The following is a 27,642-nucleotide window of genomic DNA, read 5'->3' on the forward strand; positions in this document are numbered from 1 at the left end:
ACAGAGTTGCTGGGTTCTCCTGGAAAAGTTGTTGAAGTGCAGCTGCCTGGAGGTGGTGGGCTCCAAGCTTCTCACAGCCACTCTGACCATCATGCATGGAGTTTCAGCTGCCTGGAAGTGACCTCCAGGCTTCTATGTAGGAAGGCACAGTAGACTGCTGGGAGCTGCCTGTGTGGAGGCTGAGCAGCCTGCTGGATGCAGAGAGCTGTGTGATCACTGTCCCCTCCTGTACAGAGAGCAGCAAGGGACTCTCCAGGAGTGGCATCGGCTGGGCAGATCCGCTTCTAGGATGTGGGCTCCATGGGCACTCTGTAACCCTCACATGCTTCTTTATACATCACAGCAAGGAGATTGGGGCAGTTGACAGCAGGGCTCTGGCTGGAGGTAGCACTTTGTGAAAGGTTGTCACACAGGTTGTCAGGGGCTGAGAGTGGAGAACATCTTGGTGTGTAACCTGGTGTCACTGTGCTGTACAAAGGATCTGCTGGGCATGGTGCCTCCACAGAGGGCAGATAATCAGATTGACTGAGGAGGGCTTGTACTTTGGAGAAGAATATGTGGCTTCATGTGACAGAGCAGAGGACTCGCACAGAAGAGTGTGTGGATGAGGATACGTCGTGTCTCCAGGAGCTCTGCCGCTGACATCTCCAAGTGACAGACACTGCTGGACCCCCCTGGCACCCTGCACACAGAGCCTTCCTGTATGCATGGCTGGTGCCAACTTGTGATCAGATCTGACAGTCTGAAGCCAGGAAGCACTGCCACCCTGTCCCCAGGTCTGCTCTGTGCATGCACCCAGAGCCCTCTGTGCCCACGCCGGTGATGCCATGTCCCGCAACCATAGTGGAGGTGATGTGGGAGGCTCTGGGCTCTGGATAAAAAACAGCTCTGGAGGTAAAGGCAGGGGCAGGGAACGTTACTACGGCACGAAAGTAGTGGAGTCGGGGCAACAGGGTGCTGTTGAACTCCAGTAGAGGGGATGGGCTGCTTCTCCTGGGCACCGGTGACACTGGCAGGGGCAGCGGTGTGGGACCAGGAGGGGACTTGCAGGAGAGCCGCCGGGGGAAGCAGGGAGCTCGCATGAGCTTATTGGGGAAGCCGCTGTCGTACAACAGCAGCCAGAGCTGCCGGAGGAACGTGAAGTACCGGAGGCTGCATAACTACCTGTGCAACGTGCTGGAGAGACCCCAGGGCTGGTCATTTGTCTACCACGTCTTTGTGTGAGTACCGGACACCGTGCTGCTGTGTATAATGCACCGCCACTCGCCACATGTGGGCATGGCCCTGACATCAAATACATATCAGGGAAAGCTATACTGTGCATTTGTAATGTGTGCAGGGTGCCAGGGGGTCCAGCAGTGTCTGTCACTTGGAGATGTCAGCGGCAGAGCTCCTGGAGACACGACGTATCCTCATCCACACACTCTTCTGTGCGATTCCTCTGCTCTGTCACATGAAGCCACATATTCTTCTCCAAAGTACAAGCCCTCCTCAGTCAATCTGATTCCCTGCCCTCTGTGGAGGCACCATGCCCAGCAGGTCCTTTGTACAGCACAGTGACACCAGGTTACACACCAAGATGTTCTCCACTCCCAGCCCCTGACAACCTGTGTGACAACCTTTCACAAAGTGCTACCTCCAGCCAGAGCCCTGCTGTCAATGCCCCAATCTCCTTGCTGTGATGCATAAAGAAGCATGTGAGGGTACAGAGTGCCCATGGAGCCCACATCCTAGAAGCTGATTTGCCCAGCCGATGCCACTCCTGGAGATTACTGTAAACTGGAGACTGTATGTAAACTAATAGTATACACTACATAACCCTGGCAGCCTGCACAGTCACATGTGGGCACAGCCCTGGCATCCAATACATATCACAGAGAGCTATACTGTGCATTATAAGCTACACTGCACAGTATAGCTCTCTGTGATATATATTGGATGCCAGGGATGTGCCCACATGTGACTGTGCAGGCTGCCAGGGTTATGTAGTGTATATTAGTGTACATACAGTCTTATAATTTATAGGACTGTATGTAAATAATATACACTACATAACCCTGACAGCCTGCACAGTCACATGTAGGCACAGCCTGGCCCCTTCTTACCCCCAGTATTTGCGGCTCCTCAAGTCCTCTCAGGGCTGTTTGCATCAGTCATGACGGCGGGCGGCAGACACAGGGGTCGGGCTCTGCTTCCGGTCTGCGGCCTGGGCCCGGCATATTGAATCTGGAGGTGAGGCCACTTGCAGGAAGAGAGGGGCAGCCACACACAGGACAGCCAGCCAGGAGGATCACGGGCTGCTGCTCACAGAGACACCAGGTGGTCGGAGGGAGCAGTGCCGCTCCCACGGAGGCCGGCTGCCGGCCTGCTCAGCTCCACCCACCAGCCACCACTACAGAGCTTTCAGATTCGGCCTGCCGGCCGCCGAAAAGGTGCAGACACATCTTAAAGCGGCCCCAGGGCCGGCGGCCTACCGGGGAATTTCCCGGTATCCCGGTGGGCCAGTCTGGCCCTGCTGCCATAGACCCTACCAGTGGGCTGACGTTCTCCTCATGGCCATCAGCCAGTTACATCACTGCTTGTTGCTCCTTGCCTTAATCAACTCTGCTTCTAGGGAGGTATTTTGTACTGCTCTGTGGTATTTTGTTCTGCTGGAGCAGTATATTGTGCTGCTCTGTGGTATTTTGTTCTGCTGGAGCAGTATATTGTGCTGCACTGTGGTATTTGGTTCTGCTGAGGCAGTATATTGTGTTACACTGTGGTATTTGGTTCTGCTGAGGCAGTATATTGTGCTGCACTGTGGTATTTGGTTCTGCTAAGGCAGTATATTGTGTTACACTGTGGTATTTGGTTCTGCTGAGGCAGTATATTGTGCTGCACTGTGGTATTTGGTTCTGCTGAGGCAGTATATTGTGCTTCACTGTGGTATTTGGTTCTGCTGAGGCAGTATATTGTGCTGATCTGGTTCTGCTGGAGCAGTATATTGTGCTGCACTGTGGTATTTGGTTCTGCTGAGGCAGTATATTGTGCTGCACTGTGGTATTTGGTTCTGCTGAGGCAGTATAATGTGCTGTACTGTGGTATTTGGTTCTGCTGAGGCAGTATATTGTGCTGCACTGTGGTATTTGGTTCTGCTGAGGCAGTATATTGTGCTTCACTGTGGTATTTGGTTCTGCTGGGGCAGTATATTGTGCTGATCTGGTTCTGCTGGAGCAGTATATTGTGCTGCACTGTGGTATTTGGTTCTGCTGAGGCAGTATATTGTGCTGATCTGGTTCTGCTGGAGCAGTATATTGTGCTGCACTGTGGTATTTGGTTCTGCTGAGGCAGTATATTGTGCTGATCTGGTTCTGCTGGAGCAGTATATTGTGCTGCACTGTGGTATTTGGTTCTGCTGAGGCAGTATATTGTGCTGATCTGGTTCTGCTGGGGCAGTATTTTGTGCTGCACTGTGGTATTTGGTTCTGCTGGTAAAGTATTTTGTACTGCTCTGTGGTATAATAAGATGACTCTGCTGACTCTGCCCCAGTCTAAACAGTGAAAAGTGAGCTCCAGAAAAGAGACAATATCAGCCTATTGTCTCTGCCGCAGTGACCTGTGTGAAAACTGGAATATTTCAGTAATTTTATATAAAAACACAAAGAATTTAATGTTATATCTCTAAGGGACATTATATATATATATATTTTATATTAGCCAATGAAAATTACTGCAGAAGAGTATGAAGATAAAACCGGTCCATCTTAAAGGGGTTGTTTGGCAGTGTACATTTTTAAAATTTTTAAAAAAACGTAAAGAATGGATTAAAGCGGGGGATTACACTCTTTTCTTTAGGACTTATGCACATGATCATTGGTGTTTTGAGGTCCACAAATTGTGCATCTGCAAAACACGGATACGGGCCATGGTCATTCCGCATTTTGTGGAACAGAACGGCCGGCCCCTAAAAGAACAGTTCTATCCTTGTCCATAATGCAGACAATAATAGGACATAATTTTTTTGCAGAATGGCCATGCGGACATACGGACACGGAGTCATTTCCATTTTTTCTTTGCGGCCTCATTAAAGTGAATGGTTCCGCGTATAGGCTGCAAAAAAAAATAAAAAATCGTAACGGACACAGGCAAAAAATACTTTTGTGTACATAAGCCCTTCAACTATTCTGCCCCTTTTCTTTTATCCCACCAGACAACATGAGATCAAGAAAAGATTGCAGAAGTCTGTTGTATAATTACATAAGTTCAATGGATTTGCTATCATGGATTTTGGTGCAGCTCCGTAATGAATCCACATAAACTGACCTGTGGATTTGAAATCTTCAGCATGTCTATGTCAGCTAAGGATCTCCACCGTGGATTTTACCCTTTGCAATGCAGATGAAATCCACAGCCATTTCAGCAAAAATGCATGTAAAGCCCCATTCAGACGAACATATGGCCGCCATGTCCGTGCTGGGGACCACACACAGTTCACCGGCTGTGTGAACTCCGTGCTGCGGTGCGGACCCATTGACTTGAATGGCTTGAATGGGTTTTGCGGTGCAGAAGCACGGACCCGCAAGCTCACGGAAGGGCTTCCGAGTGTTTCCATGGGTTTCCAATCCGTGCATCCACACATGTCCGATCTTTTGTCATATCTTGCAGATCGCGGTCCCAATCCAGTCAACATGGGCACAGCGGCCATATAGTCGTGTGAATGAAGCCTAATTCATGAATTTTTATGCATTTTTATTTTTTTTGCTGATCTGCTGCAAAATCTACAGCTGACTTCTTCCGACCATTTTATGTCCCATCTGGACATACCCTAAGCTGTTCCTGGAGGACCTATTCCCGGCCCTACGTTGATTTTAGGACACGTGACGTGTTCTATTAGGCCTGCTTCACATAGTTCTGACAAGCTATTCGACAGAATCCCGTCACATATACCAGGTAAGTGACGGATCTCCGCCGGACCCCACTATAGTAAATAATGATAGCTCTGCCGGAACAGCGTCGCTGAACTATGCCGGCAGTGTGAAACAAGCCTTAAATGATAGCAGGACTCCGTTCAATTAACCTTTTGTGTTCACATCTGAGTATTGTATGCACGAAGAGACCGCAGTCTTCCTCTACCTGGGAGGTGTTATTGTAATAACAGACTTGGTTTCTGCCAAGCCAAATATTTTATGTTATAAGTCGTTCAGGTGTAATATGACAGATACAAAGCTGCGCAGACTATTGTGAGGTTAAAGGGATTCTGTCACCAGGTTTTGTGCTATAGAGCTGCAGACATGCACGGCTAGATCGCCGCTAGCATGTCCGCAATATATCTGTCCTATAGGGCTGTGTGGTTTTAATTTCTTTAAAAAAGGATTTTATAGATATGTAAATGAGTCTTGTATCTGTCCAAGGGGCTGTACTAACCTTCCTGGAGCCCAGCCGTGCCCAGCCACGTCCGCCTGTGAAGGAGCCCAACACCGCCTATGTCCTCCGAATTTCCTCCTTTCATCAACGATAGATAGCCGTAATCTCGCGATGTGCGAGCTCGCGCATGCGCAGTGTCGGTATAGTGTTCCTTCCCTGTGCTGGCATCAGCCTCAGGGAAAGAACGGCGCATACGCGAGCTCGTGCATCGCGAGATTACGGCAATCTATAGTTGATGAAAGGAGGAGATTCGGAGGACATAGGCGGTGCTGGGCTCCTTCACAGGCGGACTTGGCTGGGCACGGCTGGGCTCCAGGAAGGTTAGTACAGCCCCTTGGACACATACAAGACTCATTTACATATCTATAAAATCCTGTTTTAAAGAAATTAAAACCACACAGCCCTATAGGACAGATATATTGCGGACATGCTAGCGGCGATCTAGCCGTGCATGTCCGCAGCTCTGTAGCCCAAAACCTGGTGACAGAATCCCTTTAACTAAGGCTACCATATAATGATTCACTGGATGTGGAATTTACCTCCTGTAATACTATTATAAATACCATTATGCTGGGGGTAAGCACTGTCATTGGGCACTGTCCATTCTATGTCATCTGGGAGGACAGGTCAAAGTGGCAGTGATCTTGTTACTGCTTTGATGATGTGCTGGAATGAAGGGTGACCACTTCTGCCCGCTGGCCAGCGTCTCCTGTTTGATGTATCAGGGTCTCCAGCAGGCTAACTGGCTCTACATACAGGATCAGGCATCAAGCAGCGCCTGTTAAAAAAGTACAAAGAGAGACTATTTGCATTGTGTAAGACTCAGGGCTGCCCCTCCGGGGCATACATGTATTGTGAATGTCTGTAAACACCCTTGTGGCAGAAGCTAATTACTAAAAACTAGTCAAGGCAATTAAAAGGTAGCCACATGTCGTCACACTGTGCAGCCTTTCACGGGTAATAAAATTGGTATTTAACAAGTTTAGGAATGAATAGATAAGGAATCCGCATTGTGCTCTGGCTTGCTCAACTTACCCCCTGCATGGCAATATTTGGGGAAATCCTGCCTTTCACAATCACTGGTTCATAATGGCGGGTGCCCGCAGTTCAGCTTAACCCCAAATCCTTTTAGCACTTACTGATAAACTGCCATGAAAGGACTAGTATTATGGTAGCCCTGTCAGATGAGACACGTCTTGTTAGGACTAATTAAGGTGGATTTACACGGCCTGATTTTCAGGCAGATTATCGGGAATGAACGTTCCTACGAAGCGCTCGTTTCCGATAATCTGGCCAACTATGTGCCACTGATCACCCAATGAAGGAGCAAAATCCCGTCGTTCGTGCAGGCACATCAATCATCGTTTCTGGGTAGCAGATCGTGTGGTCGAAAAAAGAGCAATCTGCTGCTCAGAAACCACGATTCTGTATGAGGACGAGGGATTGATATTGCGATCCCTCGTTCTCATACTGTGGAGATGATCGCTACATGTAAATGCAATGGTCTCCTTCACTGAACGAGCAGCCGACTGTCGGGAAGGAATGCTGTACAATCGCTTGAACAATCGACTGTTGGATCGGAGCGTCTAAACCCGCCTTTAAGGCCCCTTTACACGAGCCAATGATTGTGGCACTTATCAGGACCAGCTTTCCTAGCAATGCTCCTTCCCCCTAATTGCCCTGTGTAAAGGTGCCAATGATCACATGACGAACTCATGCAGACATCTAAATCATCATCTATGGGCATCAGATTAAACTGTGTAAGCAGTGATCTGCTGCGCAAAAGTAATGATTCTCCATGGGGATGAGCGATCTCAGTGGTGATCACTCGTCCCCATACAGAGGAGATGATTGTGGCATGTAAATGCCACTCTCACCTCCTCTATTGAGCAGGCAATGGTCAGGAGTGAAGGGTTAGTTCCAATAATTGCCTGATGTGTCTGTAAAAGGGCATTTAGTGACAAGCTTATTTTGGGTCTATATTCTCCTTAAGATTATTTTACCACAAATGGATTCCATTTCCACCTGGTATCGGTTCCGGAGGATTGTAAATGTAGTCCTTCTGACTACCTAGGAATATAAGGAGAATTATCAACTACTATGGCACATTTCACACATGCACTAAAACATCCGTCAGAGGAACAACCTGCCAGAATTATCCGGTCCCAGCCTAGCTAGATATGGCTGTTCACCGCACAAGCCCATTGACTATAATAGGAAGTGGCAGGGATCCGGCCTCTCCTCAGCATTTATGCCAGGATTCGGCAGGACAAAAACTGTTCCTCCGTATCCTTTCCCTGCACTTATAAATCGTTTTTTCCATTTTTTTTCTCACAATGAGGTTTTTTCCTATTACTGTCCCTAGTGCCTTCTCACGTCTGTCCCTGCACTCAGAACGCTGGAAAATGCCTGAATCTAAGATGGCCGCCGTATTTATAGGGCTGTAACATCACAGGGCTGGCTGCTGATTGGCTGCATCATGCCTTCCCATACTTACTTTCTCCATGTCCTAACACATGCAGCAGCCATTTTAGGAAAAATGTGATTCGTTACCGCGAAGAGCGAGTAAATTCGCCTTCGGTGCGAATCAAATTTTTCCTGAAATTCGTATCGAATTTTACTTCGGCCGCTTTGATTCGCTCATCTCTAGTTGGGAGGTATGCCCTGTATTAACTTTCTCTACATTTTAAATGCCACCTGCTGAAGTGAGCAAAAAATGTTGGAGATTGAACAAAGAATAAATTTGGAGTGAGCTGGAGGGGCCGATAAGTTTGAATAGTGAGAGGGGGGCAGTTCATGTACAGGGTGAATTCCTCTCTTAATATTCCCTAAGCATTCTGTGCATTCAGGACCACGACTGTGGACATCAGGCTCTTCCCTCACACAGCACTGCGCAGCCGCACAACTTCTCCTCAACATTCCATTCACTACTAGACAATCGCGTTGCCGCTTCTAAACTTTGTCCCCCCCAAGCTACCGTACGGTATTCCCGGAAGTGTTACCATGGAGACGGTGGGGCGTTTGTGCCGGGGGGCTTCAAGATGGAGAAATACCAGAAAATCCGGGTGGTCGGCCGAGGAGCCTTCGGGTGAGATTTATGGGATGCAGAAGGGATTAGGATTATCTGTGCTTGTAATACTGGCGTGGTGCTGCGGCTCATATGACAAGCGCTGCCTGCTGGGGTGTGACCCGTTATCCTGGAGACCCGAAGTGGAGGGGTGTCCATTCTATGCTCATGTCACACCACGACCTCCATATTCAGAGGCAGGTCACTAGTCTGTGGTCTCAGAGCCTTCCACTCCATCTAGCACACAGAAGAGATGAACCTCTGAGCTTCCAGGGTCTCCTCTCCAGCACCAAGTAGGGGACAGATAGAGGTCTGTAGGCCTTCACCAAATTGGTTTGTCATTTGTTACCATGGAGACACATCCCAGTACCTGACCACCACCAGCAGCAGTACAGGACTGTTTTGCTCTTTAGGTGTCCAGAACTGTCCTTTACTGTCCAAACAGATACCTCATTTTGCCAAAAATCACAGCTCGCGCCATCTGCAGATGACTTGAGGTCAAGGAGGTGGAGACGTTGAGAAGTCAAGTTTGCTGCACCCAAATCCTGTCCCCTCCGTCTTGAGAGGCAGGGGCGAACTGGAAATTTAACCACCTCAGGACCGCCGTACGCAGGATTGCGTCCTGGCGGCGGCCCTGCTCTTCTGGGTGGACGCATATACGCGTCCTCCCGCGAGAGCCGAGATTTCCTGTGAACGCGCGCACACAGGCGCGCACGCTCACAGGAACGGAAGGTAAGCGAGTGGATCTCCAGCCTGCCAGCGGCGATCGCTCGCTGGCAGGCTGGAGATGTGATTTTTTTAACCCCTAACAGGTATATTAGATGCTGTTTTGATAACAGCGTCTAATATACCTGCTACCTGGTCCTCTGGTGGTCCCTTTTGTTTGGATCGACCACCAGAGGACTCAGGCAGCTCAGTAAAGTAGCACCAAACACCACTACACTACACTACACCCCCCCCTGTCACTTATTAACCCTTTATGAACCACTGATCACCCCTGATCACCCCATACAGACTCCCTGATCACCCCCCTGTCATTGATCACCCCCCTGTAAGGCTCCATTCAGACGTCCGTATGATTTTTACGGATCCACGGATCGGATCCGCAAAACACATGCGGACGTCTGAATGGAGCCTTACAGGGGGGTGATCAATGACAAGGGGGTGATCACGCATATAGACTTCCTGATCACTTCCCTGTCATTGATCACTCCCCTGTCATTGATCACCCCCCTGTAAGGCTCCATTCAGACGTCCGTATGATTTTTACGGATCCATGGATACATGGATCGGATCCGCAAAACACATGCGGACGTCTGAATGGAGCCTTACAGGGGGTGATCAATGACAGAGGGGTGATCACCCATATACACTCCCTGATCACCCCCCTGTCATTGATCACCCCCCTGTCATTGATCACCCCCCTGTAAGGCTCTATTCAGACGTCCGTATGATTTTTACAGATCCATGGATACATGGATCCGATCCGCAAAACACATGCGGACGTCTGAATGGAGCCTTACAGGGGGGTGATCAATGACCGGGGGTGATCAGGGAGTGTATATGGGTGATCACCCCTCTGTCATTGATCACGCCCCCTGTAAGGCTCCATTCAGACGTCCGCATGTGTTTTGCGGATCCGATCCATGTATCCATGGATCCGTAAAAATCATACGGACGTCTGAATGGAGCCTTACAGGGGGGTGATCAATGACAGGGGGGTGATCAATGACAGGGAAGTGATCAGGAAGTCTATATGCGTGATCACCCCCCTGTCATTGATCACCCCCCTGTCATTGATCACCCCCCTGTAAGGCTCTATTCAGACGTCCGTATGATTTTTACAGATCCATGGATACATGGATCCGATCCGCAAAACACATGCGGACGTCTGAATGGAGCCTTACAGGGGGGTGATCAGGGAGTGTATATGGGTGATCACCCCTCTGTCATTGATCACGCCCCCTGTAAGGCTCCATTCAGACGTCCGCATGTGTTTTGCGGATCCGATCCATGTATCCATGGATCCGTAAAAATCATACGGACGTCTGAATGGAGCCTTACAGGGGGGTGATCAATGACAGGGGGGTGATCAATGACAGGGGGGTGATCAATGACAGGGAAGTGATCAGGAAGTCTATATGCGTGATCACCCCCTTGTCATTGATCACCCCCCTGTAAGGCTCCATTCAGACATTTTTTTGGCCCAAGTTAGCGGAAATATTTTATTTTTATTTTTTTATTACAAAGTCTCATATTCCACTAACTTGTGTCAAAAAATAAAATCTCACATGAACTCACCATAACCCTCACGGAATCCAAATGCGTAATTTTTTTTTGACATTTATATTCCAGACTTCTTCTCACGCTTTAGGGCCCCTAAAAAGCCAGGGCAGTATAAATACCCCACATGTGACCCCATTTCGGAAAGAAGACACCCCAAGGTATTCCGTGAGGGGCATATTGAGTCCATGAAAGATTGACATTTTTGTCCCAAGTTAACGGAATGTGAGACTTTGTGAGAAAAAAAAACAAAAACAATTTCCGCTAACTTATGCAAAAAAAAAAAATTCTATGAACTCGCCATGCCCCTCATTGAATACCTTGGGGTGTCTTCTTTCCAAAATGGGGTCACGTGGGGTATTTATACTGCCCTGGCTTTTTAGGGGCCCTAAAGCGTGAGAAGAAGTCTGGGATCCAAATGTCTAAAAATGCCCTCCTAAAAGGAATTTGGGCCGCTTTGCGCATCTAGTCTGCAAAAAAGTGTCACACATCTGGTATCGCCGTACTCAGGAGAAGTTGGGGAATATGTTTTGGGGTGTCATTTTACATATACCCATGCTGGGTGAGATAAATATCTTGGTCAAATGCCAACTTTGTATAAAAAAATTGGAAAAGTTGTCTTTTGCCGAGATTTTTATCTCACCCAGCATGGGTATATGTAAAATGACACCCCAAAACACATTCCCCAACTTCTCCTGAGTATGGAGATACCCCATGTGTGACACTTTTTTGCAGCCAAGGTGGGCAAAGGGGCACATATTCCAAAGTGCACCTTTCGGATTTCGCAGGCCATTTTTTACACATTTTGATTGCAAGGTACTTCTCACGCATTTGGGCCCCTAGAATGCCAGGGCAGTATAACTACCCCACAAGTGACCCCATTTTGGAAAGAAGACACCCCAAGGTATTTTGTGATGGGCATAGTGAGTTCATGGAAGTTTTTATTTTTTGTCACAAGTTAGTGGAATATGAGACTTTGTAAGAAAAAAAAAAAAAAATCATCATTTTCTGCTAACTTGTGACAAAAAATAAAAAATTCTAGGAACTCGCCATGCCCCTCATGGAATACCTTGGGGTGTCTTCTTTCCAAAATGGGGTCACTTGTGGCGTAGTTATACTGCCCTGGCATTCTAGGGGCCCAAATGCGTGAGAAGTACCTTGCAATCAAAATGTGTAAAAAATGGCCTGCGAAATCCGAAAGGTGCACTTTGGAATATGTGCCCCTTTGCCCACCTTGGCTGCAAAAAAGTGTCACACATCTGGTATCGCCGTACTCAGGAGAAGTTGGGGAATGTGTTTTGGGGTGTCATTTTACATATACCCATGCTGGGTGAGAGAAATATCTCGGCAAAAGACAACTTTTCCCATTTTTTTATACAAAGTTGGCATTTGACCAAGATATTTATCTCACCCAGCATGGGTATATGTAAAATGACACCCCAAAACACATTCCCCAACTTCTCCTGAGTACGGCGATACCAGATGTGTGACACTTTTTTGCAGCCTAGGTGGGCAAAGGGGCACACATTCCAAAGTGCACCTTTCGGATTTCACCGGTCATTTTTTACAGATTTTGATTGCAAACTTCTTTTCACACATCTGGGCCCCTAGAATGCCAGGACAGTATAACTACCCCACAAGTGACCCCATTTTGGAAAGAAGACACCCCAAGGTATTTTGTGATGGGCATAGTGATTTCATGGAAGTTTTTATTTTTTGTCACAAGTTAGTGGAATATGAGACTTTGTAAGAAAAAAATAAAATAAAAAAATCATCATTTTCCGCTAACTTGTGACAAAAAATAAAAAGTTCTATGAACTCACTATGCCCATCAGCGAATACCTTAGGGTGTCTACTTTCCGAAATGGGGTCATTTGTGGGGTTTTCTTCTGTCTGGGCATTGTAGAACCTCAGGAAACATGACAGGTGCTCAGAAACAGAGCTGCTTCAAAAAGCGGAAATTCACATTTTTGTACCATAGTTTGTAAATGCTATAACTTTTACCCAAACCATTTTTTTTTTTTTTACCCAAACATATTTTTTTTTATCAAAGACATGTAGAACAATAAATTTAGCGAAAAATTTATATATGGATGTAGTTTTTTTTTGCAAAATTTTACAACCGAAAGTGAAAAATGTCATTTTTTTGCAAAAAATCGTTAAATTTTGATTAATAACAAAAAAAGTAAAAATGTCAGCAGCAATGAAATACCACAAAATGAAAGCTCTATTAGTGAGAAGAAAAGGAGGTAAAATTCATTTGGGTGGCAAGTTGCATGACCGAGCAATAAACGGTGAAAGTAGTGTAGTGCAGAAGTGTAAAAAGTGCTCTGGTCATGAAGGGGGTTTTAGCTAGCGGGGTTGAAGTGGTTAAAGTGGCCCTGGAAAAAATACTAAAAGTGGCCCTGTTTTGTAGTGGGGTCCAAACTGATGGAAGGCAGGACCTGGAATACCATATTGTGGGACATTATACCGCCCCAACAGAGCCAAATACCACAGTCCATCACAAAATACAACTCCAAAAACTTCTACTGGCTGACCGTGAGGAGGGCACAGGCAGCCCCCTGGGCATCGGCCCAACGGGAAATTTCCCTGTAAGGTTTATGGCCAGTCCACCCCTGTTGACAGGAAATGTTAGCAGCAGCTTTCCCGAGATCTCACTCATGCGCCGTTGTGTTGTAATCTCGGCGCATACGCAGTGCAGCAGTGAGTGTTTGCTCTGACGGGATGCTCTCGGTGCACGCACAGAGCACCACTGAAGCCGGGGACACTTGAAACACATGGCATGTTTAGATCCATTTTGAAAGGCAGGCAGCACACATACCCTTCATTCTCAGGATCAGCAGGAATCCCAGGGGTTGGGTTTGAGCCGCCACCCAACATATACTAGCTCTGTGTCATCAGAGCTAGTATATGTCATCACTTTAAAGGGCATGTGTCAGCAGTTTTGGGCCTATGACACTGGCTGACCTGTTACATGTGCGCTTGGCAGCTGAAGGCACCTGTGTTGGTCCCATGTTCATATGAAATCAGATTAATATGACCCCTAATAGCCTGTGGATAGGCATTCTGTGGCTCATATTTTATTTACATATAGTCCTGCTAGTAGAATTAAAACGTAACTTTTATTATTTTCTATCTTAATATATCTTCTTGATGAGGAGATATTTAAAAGTATCAGTAGGAGGCAGATTCCACCTTTCATTTTCAAAAGGACCTTTGAAAAACGGAAGGTGGGATCTGATTGGGCAACTAAGCCAATTTTGATAAATGTCTTTGTAACTGTTCAGGTGGATGCTTTCATTTTCCACAGAGCTTCTGGAAAATGATTGATGAAATAGCACTGGTTGTTATGGACAACTACTCCACTAATCCGTTACATTAGATGCGATAAATCTCCCGGAATACGTTTATCATTATTTTCACTCAATTGCCCAGATTTATTAATGTGTCTGCACCTAGAATCTGCCTAAAAAGTGGCCTAAATTGGTGCATCTAGAGTTCTTGTAATTTTTCTTGCTTAAAAAAGGGGGTGGGTCTTTGTTGAAATGGGCGGGGCCTAAGATTTTTCTGCCACAATTCTGTCGTAAAAAAATTTCTGAAAAAAAACCACCCAATAGTTGGTGTACAGTCAGACGAGAGTCTCTAGCTATGGGCCAGATTTATTATCCAGCCTGCGCCCCCCGTGATAAATCTGGCGCAGGTGTAGGCAGCCTAAAATGACGCCATCTTCGGTTTATGCCATTCCTGTTGAATCAGGCCAGCCCCCCTATATTATGTGTGAATGAGCATTTGTACGTGACGTGTTCTTGTCTGTCCACAGCATCGTTCACCTGTGCTGGAGAAAGGCAGACCAAAAATTAGTGATCATCAAGCAAGTCCCCGTGGAGCAGATGACTAAAGATGAGCGCCTTGCAGCACAAAATGAATGTCAAGTACTAAAACTGTTGAATCACCCGAACATCATTGAATACTATGAGAATTTTCTGGAAGACAAGGCCCTTATGATTGCCATGGAGTATGCTCCAGGTGAGTACCACAGGACCTCAGTAGTAACAGTAGTACTGTTCTACAGGTATTGCTGAACAACCCCTAGCGATGGAGCCAGTTGTGTGGCATGTCAGAGTTTGCAGTATTGAGGAATGGGCAGAGGACATTTCCTATACCTGCTGTAGTCTATCATGTTTGTACCACGGATGGAGAACCAAGGCAGCAGATGCCATTCAGAAGCCTTGAAATGGTGCAAAAAAATGATTCTACAAGTGCTTTGTAGTAGTGATAAGGAGGGATGAGCGAACTTGTGTTTCAATTCCGTTATGGATTCCGCTACAACGGACCTATAAGGCAGTGTTTCCCAACCAGTGTGCCTCCAGCTGTTGCAAAACTATAACTCCCAGCATGCCCGGACAGCATTTGGCTGTGCTGGCATGCTGGGAGTTGTAGTTTTGTAACAGCTGGAGGCACACTGGTTGGGAAACACTGCTATAAGGAACTCTTAAATAATTCTTAGATAACCCGAACCTTGTACGCCGAACTTGAAACAAAAGTTCGCTTGACACTAGTGTTAAGTGAATCAATTTGTGCAAATTGAATTACTCGTCAAAAAGAGTTCTTCTCCTGCGGGTGGCTTTCCCCTCTGCTGACAGAGCTCCCCCACCACTTGATTGACAGGGTTAGACATCTCGCCCCAGCTCTGAAAATCTCACGACTGCGCTGCTGCCCTAACTAGATCCCCCAGCGCACTGTGCATGTGCTGCTATACTTCCAGCTAGGGTAGTGATGGCTAACCTCCGGCACCCCAGCTGTGGTGAAACTATGACTCCCAGCATGCTCTATTCATTTCTATGGAGTGTTGAGAACAGCCAAGCAAGTGTGCATCTTGGGAGTTGTAGTTTTAGCACAGCTGGGGTGCCGTAGCTTAGCCATCACAGAGTATATAAACAGTTGCTGATCTGGACATAGAGCCAGGGGAGATTTCTGTCCCTGTCAGACAAGTGGCAAGGGGGAGCTTCGGGAATCACCCATTGCAGGTAAACCCCCCCCCCCCTATTGATGAATAAATCAATTCATATGAATCAATTCTCATCTCTACTATGTAGACCAGGAATCTAAAACCTTCGGTACTCTAGTTGCCGTGAAACTACAGCTTCCATTGTGCACACTTACTCCATAGCAGTGAAAGGAGGATTCTGGGAGTTGTAGTTTTAGAACAGCTGGAGTGCCGGAGGTTGCTGATCCCTGCTGTAGACCTTAGTATTCGTGAGCTGCAGGCCCCATCCTCCCACTCTCCTCAGAGTGACCTAGCCTATCAGAATTACTGACTGGCTTCCCCGATCGCTGAACGGGTTATCAGGTTTTTCACCCTTTAGATCCCGTGATCACACTTGATCACAGCATCACAGTTTCTCCCTGTACTGTGTATAGGGAGTAAGATGTCAGCCAGCTACAGGTGGGCTAAAGGGAGCGAGCATCTCATGAACGTCATGGACTACAAAGCATGCACATAGCATTGTGAGGACTACAGCCTCAGACTGTACTGCATCAGATGAACACGATTCTAAGAAAAGTACGGCATATACTCAGATAGGGCCGCATAAACCTGGTGAATAGTTCCTTTTATGTCTATGTGGGAAATTTTGAGCTCGGACTAAACTAAAATTATATTAAGAAATTAACACTCAAGGTGGACCCAAAAATGACAAGGTTAAAAGAGGAACATTTTCTTTAATGGTCTAGACATTAGGGGTGCAGAGGATGCAGCTGCACCCGAGTCCTGGTGTCCTCTGTTATAGACGGGTGTATTCACACATGGTAGATTTGTTTCAAAAGTTTAGAACTAATTTCCTGTTGTAGACATTTCTGCAACAAATCCACCATGTGTGAATACGTTATAATGGGAAAGCAAATGAAATGGCTCATGGGAAATCGCCGATCCGCATAATGGATGACGGCCGAGTGCATGCCGCCAATGTTTTTTTTTTTTTTACTCCAGCAGAAATTAAATGAATGGATCTGCATCCCATCCGCTAAAAATGCGGAACGGGTGCGGACTGAAACGACGGCGGTGTGCATGAGCCCTAAAGGAGGGGGACTAGTCGTATTTTGTATCCTGGCTCCTTTAGGTTCCACGAAAGCGGTTTTAATGCTTCATTTAACCCTTTCACGAGTTTTCTGCAAGCAGACGGCATCATGCTTCTTTCTATTTTGTCTGGTTATTACATTGCAATCTGATAAAAGGACCGAAACTAGTGGCTTATGTAACTCCAGGTCAGAAACCAGAATGACTCAGATTGTTGACATAAGGAAGGTCATTGTATCGGAGGAGAGATGCCGCAGTAATTACTGGAATGTGGCTTCATCTTTTCTCATAATGACAGCTCTGTGTAAGTGATGTCCTTCCTGTAACCAGTAAAAGCCTAGTATCTTATATAAACTGGGTTATAATTACCATGTCCTCCAGTAATAATACATATGAGAGTTTCTGAATTTTATTGTGAAATGTTTAGCAGGTTTTTGACATGGGGAACACATAGGGGGGTGTTGAGATTTGTCAAAGCTGGTGTAAAAGAAAACTGACTTAATTGCTCATAGCAACCAATCAGATTCCACCTTTTTATTTTTCAAAGCTCCTTTGAAAAATGAAAGGTGGAATCTGATTGAATTCTATGGGAAACTAAGCCCATTTTCCTTTACACTAGTTTGATAAATCTGCCTCATAGTGATGGTTATTACTACTTTTCCATGCGTTGCCAGTGCACAAGTTAATGAAAATTATTGCAATGAAGCTGGTGTCCCGTGCCTGCGAGCGGGGACAGAAGAGCAGGCACAGAGCATTTGGCTATTACCAGTCAAGCATGCACATTTATGGGAGACTATGTAGAGATACAGTGAGGAACAGAAGTATTTGAACACCCTGCAATTTTGCAAGTTCTCCCACTTAGAAATCATGGAGGGGTCTGAAATTCACATTGTAGGTGCATTCCCACTCTGACAGACAGAATAAAAAAATGAAATTCAGGAAATCTCATTGTATGATTTTTAAAGAATGTATTTGTATTGCACTGCTGACTTAAAAAGTCCTGACACTGACTTAAAAAGTCCACCTCTACTCCACTCATTAATCTAACTTAGTAACACCTGTCTGAGCTCCTTAAAGACCCCTGTCCACTCCACAGTCAGTCAGACACCAACTACTACCATGGGCAAGACCAAAGAGCTGTCAAAAGACACCAGAGACAAAATTGTGGACCTCCACAAGACTGGAAAGGGCTACAGGGCAATTGCCAAGCAGCTTGGTGAAAATAGATCAACTGTTGGAGCAATTGTTAGAAAATGAATGAGGCTAAAGACGACTGTCAGTCTCCCTCGGACTAGGTCTCCATGCAAGATCTCACCTCGTGGGGTATCACTGATGATAAGAAAGGTGAGGAATCAGCCTTGAACTACAAGGGAGGAGCTGGTCAATGACATGAAGAGAGCTGGGACCACAGTTTCAAAGGTCATGGTTTCAAATCATGCATTGCCCGGAAGGTTCCCCTGCTCAGGTCATCACATGTCCAGGTCTGTCTGAAGTTTTCCAATGACCACCTGTATGATCCAGAGGAGGCATGGGAGAAAATCATGTGGTCAGATGAGCTTTTTGGTCTAAACTTCACTCGTCATGTTTGGAGGAAAAAGAAGGATGAGTTGCATGCCAAGAACACCATCCCTACTGTGAAGCATGTGGGTGGTAACATGATACTTTGGGGGTTCTTTTCTGCGAAGAGGACAGGACGACTGCGCTGTATTAAGGAGAGGATGAATGGGGCCATTTATTGTGAGATTTTGAGCAACAACCTTCTTCCCTCAGAGCATTGAAGATGGGTCGTGGCTGGGTCTTCCAACATGACAACGACCCACAGCCAGGATAACCAAGGAGTGGCTCCGTAAGAAGCATATCAAGGTTCTTGAGTGGCCTAGCCAGTCTCCAGACCTAAATCCAATAGAACATCTTTGGAGGGAGCTGAAACTCTGTGTTGCTCAGCGACAGCCCCGAAACCTGACAGATCTAGAGGAGATCTGTGTGGAGGAGTTGGCCAAAATCCCTGTTGCAGTGTGTGCAAACCTGGTCAAGAACTACAGGAAACGTTTCACCTCTGTAATTGCAAACAAAGGCTTCTGTGCCAAATATTAACACTGATTTTCTCAGGTGTTCAAATACGTATGTTCAGCAGTGCAAGACAAATAAATTCTTTAAAAATCATACAATGTAATTTCTTGATTTATTTTTTTTATTCTGTCTCTCAGAGTGGGAATGCATCTACAATGTGAATTTCAGATCCCTCCATGATTTCTAAGTGGGAGAACTTGCAAAATCGCAGGGTGTTCAAATACTTCTGTTCCTCGCTGTAGCTGTCTTGTATGAATTTTGCATGATGTCCTGAGCATTGCTGACTAGGAGCATTTAATGCTGAAGGCGAGAGAAGGGCGGCTATGCCATTGATTTGTTCAAAATGTTGCCAGCTATAGCTAGAAATGATAGAACTATAGGAACATAAAAAAGTACTTTATGCAATATAAATGGTGCAAAATAAAAAAGAAAGTACAGGAAAGGAGTGTTTTAGGTTATGGCTACAGAAGGTTGTGTTGTGACATGTTTTCTATATGCAAAGTGAATGAACCACGATCATGGAAAATAAAAATGTGCTAAATTTTTGGTCGGAATTCATAAGGGACTTACTTGTAATAGGTCAGTGTTTTATTTTTGTGTATACAGTTGCCTAGGTTGAAAAAAAGACACAGATCCATCAAGTCCAGCCTTTCTCAGATGAATCATATGACATTAATTATTAGCTTAATTATAACCCTCAATGCTGTTTGCTATTACATAAGCGTCTCGCCCTTTTCTAATTGCTGACATAGTATCTGCCATGACTTCCTCTTGCGGTAGGACATTCCATAGTCTGACTGCTCTAACTGTAAAAAATCCTTTCCTGCATTGATGTCAAATTCATCTTTCCGACACACGTAATGAATAGGTCCTGGTCCTTTGTAAAGTCTTTGGAATGAATAAATCACATGCCAGTTCTTTTGTATTGGTCACACATGTTTGCACTATATACCAGTGCTCCAGACAAAAAAAAATGACCAGGAGCCATTGGCTCCTAAACAAAAACATTTAGGAGCCAAATTACATTTTTTAGTCGCCAAATTTAAAATGCATATAATAAAAAAAAAAAGGACTTTGAGAAGATGAGACGCAGGTCACAGTAGTGAGCCAGCACTACATATAGGAGAAAACCACAGAGCTCTCACATCCAGGGACATCTTCTGGGGGACAAGGTGACTAAAAATGGCGGATTGCGTGGTTTAGAGTTTTTTTGTTTTTTTTTCTATTACGGCCTTCACCGAGCGGAAATATTTTTTTATATTTAAATAGCTCACACTTTTTGGGACGTGGCGATATGTAATATGTTTATTCTTTATTGTTTCTAAATTTTATATGTAAAACTGGGTAGGGGGCCATTTAAACTTTTAGTATTTTGGTGTTTTTTTTTTTAAATTTTTTAAACTTTTTATTAAATAACAATTTCTTCCCTTAGGGACTAGAACCTGGATCTTTTCATCCCTTGTGCTATTCACCCTGATAGAGATCTATCAGGGTGAATAGGATCTCACACATCTCCCTGCTGCCCTGTGCTTTGTGCACACATCAGCAGGGAGCTGAACATGGCAGCCAGGGCTTCAGTAGCGTCCTGGCTGCCATGGTAACGATCTGAGCCCCAGCAGTGTAATCTGCCACTGCCACCAATGGAGGGGATGGGACCCTGTGGCCACCATAATACAATGGGGGGGGGGGGGTAGGGGGGCACGGGACTTGTGGCCAGTGATAATGGGGGGTGATGAGGCTTTGGGAGGGGCGCACTGCATCAGCAATTAATGTAATTAAAGAGGACCTTTCGTGGGTCCAAAGAATATGAACTTAGTAGCAGGCTACATAGAGCGGCACCCAGGGATCTAAGTACACTTACTATTAGTCCTGGGCGCCGCTCCGTTCGCCCGCTGTGGCCCCTGGTATTTTCAACATTCAGAGCAAGGAGGAGGAGACGCTCAGAGCCAGGGAGAAAAAAAAAACTCCCTCGCTCTGCGCTGTGATTGGTCAGCGCTGCTGTCAGGGAGAAGGAGAGACACTGGCGTCTCCTCCTCCTTGCTCTGAATGTCGAAAATACCGGGGGCCACAGCGGGCGAACGGAGCGGTGCCCAGGACTAATAGTAAGTGCACTTAGATCCCTGGGCGCCGCTCTATGCAGCCTACTACTAAGTTCATATTCTTTGGACCCATGAAAGGTCCTCTTTAACTCCTTTATACAATTGTCTGCAGCGGTATCACAGACCCGGCCTCAATAACAGGGCATGCGATCTGTGGCACCTGAGGGGTTAATTGCCGCGGATTGCATGCCCTGTTATTGAGGCCGGGTGCCGGGTCTGTAATACCGCTGCCTATACCTATGTTTTACATTCATTGGTGGCGCAGTGGCGACAGCTCCTCCCCTCCTCCTCCCCTGCTATCTCCCCATTGGTGGTAGTGACGGCCGCGTCACAGTGGAGAGGGAGCACTCCTTCCTTCTCCACTGTGCTACTGAAGAGAACTTAGGCTGCGCAGGATCGCGGCGGTACAGTCGCAAATGGCGACAAGACTAAAAAGTCTTGTCGCCATCTGCAAATTTTAAGGCGCATTGGCGACCAAAACTGTATACGTGTAAGTAAGATCACCTCTTACGCTGGGTTCACACCTGAGCGTACTCTGTATGTGCTCTGTATGCGCGATTTTATCGGGCGTTTACATACGCGGCTCCGGAAACAAGAAAATGCCCATTGTTGCGCGTTCCCGGAAGTCTATGTGCGGGAACACGTGACATTGCGCCCCAAAGAAGCTCCTGTACTTCTTGGGGCGTCTGGCAGTTTACAGCGCGATTGTACGCGATGTAAAACGCTCAGGTGAGAACCATGCCGATAGGGAAGCATTGGTTGTAAATTTTTGTTTTATTGAGAAATATAACAAAGGCATTACAAGCTTTAAACAGTGCAAATTAGGGTATCAATCACCATTATAATTGCATGAGTACATAAGCGATGTCAATCAATGATAAAATAACATGAATATGATGTATTTCCTAAAAAGATATGATTGGTATGTCTAATGTTATTATACTGATTGGTTTTTGCTTGTTGAGCGTTTTACAGCGAGTAGGAACCCGCTGTAAAACACTCAGGTGTGAACCCAGCCTTAGGGTACTTTCACACTTGCAGCAGAGTGATCCGGCAAGCAGTTCCGTCGCCGGAACTGCCTGACGAATCAGGCAATCTGCATGCAAACGGACAGCATTTGTAGACTGATCTGGATGCGGATCCGTCTCACAAATGCATTGCAAGAACAGATCCGTGTGTCCGTTTGTCATACATAGAAACATAGAATGTGTCGGCAGATAAGAACCATTTGGCCCATCTAGTCTGCCCAATATACTGAATCCTATGAATAGCCCCGGCCCTATCTTATATGAAGGATGGCCTTATGCCTATCCCATGCATGCTTAAACTCCTTCACTGTATTTGCCGCTACCACTTCTGCAGGAAGGCTATTCCATGCATCCACTACTCTCTCAGTAAAGTAATACTTCCTGATATTACTTTTAAACCTTTGTCCTCTAATTGAAAACTATGTCCTCTTGTAGCAGTTTTTCTTCTTTTAAAAATTCTCTCCTCTTTTACCTTGTTGATTCCCTTTATGTATTTAAAAGATTCTATCATATCCCCTCTGTCTCTTCTTTCTTCCAAGCTATACATGTTGAGGTCCTTTAATCTTTCCTGGTAAGTTTTATCCTGCAATCCATGTACCAGTTTAGTAGCTCTTCTCTGAACTCTCTCCAAAGTATCAATATCCTTCTGGAGATATGGTCTCCAGTACTGCGCACAATACTCCAAATGAGGTCTCACTAGTGCTCTGTAGAGCGGCATGAGCACCTCCCTCTTTCTACTGGTAATGCCTCTCCCTATACACCCAAGCATTCTGCTAGCATCTGATCGGCGGGGGTCCGACACCCGGGACCCCTGCCGATCAGCTGTTTGAGAAGGTAGTGGCGCTCCAGCAGCACCGCGTCCTTCTCACTGTTTACGGCCGTCCCAGTGACGTCACGACAAGTATCAACTGGCCTGGGTGGCGCTAAGCTCCATTCAAGTGAACAGAGCTTAGCCGCGCCCAGGCAAGTTGTGGAGCTCCAAACTTAGAGGTTTTCCGCTATCCCATTCCCTGTCACCGCCTCTCCTCAATATGCCTACAGAATCGATCACGCGGAATCTCAACTGATTAATCAAATGTCCACTCTCCACAAAATGTTTGGCAACTGATTTATCCAACATCCTCTTTCTGATGGTACATTTATGTTTATTTATTCTCTCTCGCTCATTTCTCGCATGATACAAGGACATTGGATCATGTATACCACATCACGTGATCTGCATGTGTAGTGGCCTCTGATCTTATAAACTTGTCCCGTATAGGGATGTACAAACGTATCACCTTTAATCATATTACCACAGTTGCAGCATCCAAGACATGGAAAATTACCCAATTTACGTGGAGCTAAATACCGCTGTCTACCCACTTGTGTGCTACCTACATCTGTTTTAACCAGTCTGTCACGTAGATTAATTTGTCTTTTATATGCCATAATAGGCTGTACTGGAAATTCTTTCACTTAGGGTAAACCTTTTTGTAAAATGTGCCACTCCTTCTTTAAGATTCGTGATATTTGACCACTATGTCTACCGTAGGTGGAAACAAATGGAATCCTCCGTGTCTCACTCATTTTGGAATTCACTTGTAGGGTCGTTTCCCTCTCTGTTATAAGTATCTTATCCAAAGATCTCTGTAGCAATCTACGGGGGTACCCTTTATTCTTAAATTCATTGCACATTTCTCCCACCGTCAAAGTAAATCTCTGCTCATCCGATACTATCTTCTCACCCTAAGTAATTGGCTCCATGGGAGTGATTCAATCATACGCCGAGGATGACTGCTGTCATACCTCAATAATAAAGTTGTTTCTATCCGTGGGTTTCGGATATAAATCAGTTCCAATGCAGCCATCCTCCACATATACCCTGACATCCAAAAACGGCAATTCTTTTTCTGACGTAATCTTTATAAATTGCAGACCCGGGACTCCTTCATTCAGATGTTGATGAAAATTTTCTAACTCATCAAGTGTGCCACACCAAATCAGGAAGATGTCATTGGTTTCTCTTCAAGAATGGCGATCGTTACACTAGTTTGTCCTCCACCTCCGCCATGTAGATGTTAGCGTAAGTTGGGGCCACATTGGACCCCATACCTGTACCCCGCTTCTGTTGGTAAAAGGTGTCCCCAAAGAGGAAATAATTCCTCCAGAGGACAACCTCCAAGAGCTGGAGGACAAACAGTGCACCACTCGGAGAGAATCCTGCGTCGGCTAGCGCCACACCGACAGCCCTCAGACCTCTACCAGGGAGGTCGATCAAACTCTTATGAATTTTAGGAAGTATATATAGTAGGGGCGTAATGGGGTACTCTACCTTCAAATATTCCCCTAACTCCTTATCTATAATGCCATCATCGATAGCCTTATTGATAATTACACTAATACAATTCATTATATTACTCTTTGGATCTCGATTCAGCACTTCATAGACATCTCCATCAGCCAACTGCCTACGTATTTCACCAACATATTTTTGGGTATGCATTATAACTACCGCATCCCCCTTATCAGCGGGTTTCACTGTTATTTCTTTATTTTGTTCAAGTGCTTTTAGTTGGTTCACACCTGAGCGTTTTACAGCGCGTTCCTACGTGCTGTAAAACGCTCAACAGGCGAAAACCCATGTTTCCCTATGGGGATGGTTCTCACCTGCGCGTTTTACAGCGTGTACGAATGCGCTGTAAAACACCCTATGCCCAAAGAAGTACAGGAACTTCTTTGGGGCGTATTGTCGCGCGTTCGCGCCCACAGACTTCATTGGACGCCTCTGTGGTCAATCGCAAGAACGCGCGTACGACGCGCGTTTACCATTTCCAAAAACGCGCTGTAATACGCCCTGAAAACGTCTGACAAAAAAGCGCGTAAAACGCACATATCAAATACGCTCAAGTGTGAACCAGGCCTTAAAGCCATTGTCTCGTGTTTAGACATACGGTATTCTGTGTACAATAATCTGATGGGCATCAATATATAACTAAGCTGAGCAAGTTTTATGCAAATCAAATATATATATATTTCCTCATTTCCCTGGTTCTTTTCCGGCCCTTTGTTTACATGCAATAAAAACAACCTCTGCCCCTCCCCCTGCTCTGCTAAGGGAGTGAATACAAGAGCTGCCCTGAGTGACATGTCTGCCTGCTGGGAGACTCAGCAGCATGTTGTATGTGTAGGACTACAAGTCCCAGCTGTATAATGACACTGCTAAGGGAGTGGATACAAGAGCTGCCCTGAGTGCTGGGAGAATCAACAGCAACTTGTAAGTGTAGAACTACAAGTCCCAGCTGTATAATGACACTGCTAATACACACAGGACCTTCCCCCTACCTTCTTGTGCAATGCTCTCTCTAGTCTGTCAGCTCCTGTGCCCAGAATTGTCACTGCTGCAGCTACCCAGTCTGTGCAGCTGAAGGGGTTAAGAATCCTAGGAGAGAGTAGACGGTAGTGAAGGGGGCGTGGCCAGCACAGTGACATCTCGTTTAGTTTACAGGCTTGTAAACAAACTTTATCAGAGCAGGGAGAGAAGCTGACATCACAGGTCATGTGACCCTCAGTGAAATCTGAGAAACCAGCCACTGGAGATAAAGTGAGTGAATTGGAAAGCTGTTACATTTGCCTAGTTAGGAACATAGAACAAAAAAATAACTCGGACAACCCCTTTAATTGTAACATTACTCATTGTATCTGTAGCAAAAAAAACTTTTAATCTTCTAAAAAAATCGCTGCAAATCAAGTTCAATGTCAAACCATTTGCCTGTTGCTTTAGGGAAAAATGTAAGTCTACTGGTGAATATATAGAAGTAGGTGTTTTATATGTTTTAATTATGTATTTTATTGGCATATTGGTATTAAGGGAGGTGCTAAATACACTTTATATACTCCTGAATACCACTTCATATTTAGCTTGAGAAACGCTACCATGTAGCCGAAACGTCGCACCATTTTTTGTACTGTCTCATTGACCCAATGTGATTATACTGTTCTGGATCGGAGATGCTGCCACCATCCTTTTTTTCTTCACTGTTGTGGTGACCACCGTGGATCCGGGGTCGTGGATTGGCTGATACATTCCTAAAGAATCCGTGAGGTACTATTGTGCTGCTCCATCTATACACTTTATCCTCAGGATTGGTCATCAATATCAGATCGTCGGAGGGCCGACTGTAGACACCCCTGCCGATCAGCTGTATGGAGAGAACGCGGCTCTTGTACAAGCGCTGTTTTCTCTTCATTGTTTAACTGCTCACCATTAACATTGCAACGGTAAGCAGTATAAATACAGGGCCACCGTCCCATTCACTTCTATGGGATGATCCCATCTTATTCACTTGAATAGGACAGAGCCTTACTTTAAAGTAAACAGTGAAGAGAACACAATGCTTGAAAGAGCGCTGCGTTCTCGTAAACAACCGATCGGCGATCTGATAGAGGATCTAATATTGATGACCCATCCTGAGACTAAATCATCAATATAGGATAAGAGGATAACCCCTTCAATCCCATGTTCAAGATATCTAATGGTGCAAATACTAAATTGCTTGTGGCTCGCAGTCACATATGCACCTAACTAGGGCTGAAACGATTACTCGATTGAATCGAGTAATTCGACACAAAAAAATCATCGATGCAAATTTCTTGCATCGAGGATTCATTTGTGTCATGTGACCATGGAGCGGGAGTGAAGCGCTTGCTATTACTTACCGCTCCGTGGTCACCCGCCAGACCGCACTGCGCTGCACTGGATCCTGACACATCGTCAGGTCATAGTGCACGTAAGCGTGCACTATGACCCGACGCTGTGTGACGTCAGGATCCAGTGCAGTGCGCGGAGAAGAAGAGGAAGTAGCCGTGGAGCGGAGCCCCTACAGGAAAGGTAAGTATTTTATTTCACTGGTGCTGGGGACATGGCACTGAAGGGGGACAGCCAGCAATGGATGACATGGAGGGGCTGACTGATGGCAGTGGGGGGACATGAAGGGGCTAATCTGATGGCACTGGGGGACATGGAGGGGCTAATCTGATGGCACTGGGGGACATGGAGGGGCTGATCTGATGGCACTGGGGGACATGGAGAGGCTGATCTGATGGCACTGGGTGACATGGAGAGGCTGATCTGATGGCACTGGGTGACATGAAGGGGCTAATCTGATGGCACTGGGTGACATGAAGGGGCTGATCTGATGGCACTGGGGGACATGGAGGGGCTGATCTGATGGCACTGGGGGACATGGAGGGGCTAATGTGATGGCACTGGGTGACATGAAGGGGCTGATCTGATGGCACTGGGGGACATGGAGGGGCTGATCTGATGGCACTGGGGGACATGGAGGGGCTGATCTGATGGCACTGGGGGACATGGAGGGGCTGATCTGATGGCACTGGGGGACATGGAGGGGTTGATCTGATGGCACTGGGTGATATGGAGGGGCTGATCTGATGGCACTGGGGGACATGGAAATGGATGGCATGGAGGGGCTGATGGCACTGGGGCAGTGTAGCTGAAGGCACTGGGGGAACTGATGCACTTGGGCTGATCGCACAGGGGGGAACAAAGGGTCCTGGGGACTGATGGCAGGGGTTCTGATGAGTTTTTATAAAGGAAAACAGTCTATTCAT

The 27,642-nt window shown here is 46.1% G+C and overlaps 1 protein-coding gene across 1 annotated transcript in view; it reads left to right on the forward strand.

Moving 5' to 3' along the window:
- Positions 1-8,361: 8,361 nt before the first annotated feature.
- Positions 8,362-27,642, forward strand: part of NEK8 (NIMA related kinase 8) — a 112,042-nt gene continuing 92,761 nt past the window's right edge. Inside the window, exons 1-2 of the mRNA XM_044287123.1 lie at positions 8,362-8,491; positions 14,577-14,782. Of these exons, the coding sequence (XP_044143058.1) occupies positions 8,445-8,491; positions 14,577-14,782 (253 nt within the window). The 5' untranslated portion in view covers positions 8,362-8,444. The remainder of the gene's footprint in view (positions 8,492-14,576; positions 14,783-27,642) is intronic.

This window comes from Bufo gargarizans, chromosome 3 (assembly GCF_014858855.1).
Source record: "Bufo gargarizans isolate SCDJY-AF-19 chromosome 3, ASM1485885v1, whole genome shotgun sequence".
In the NCBI taxonomy this organism is placed as follows: Eukaryota; Metazoa; Chordata; class Amphibia; order Anura; family Bufonidae; genus Bufo; species Bufo gargarizans.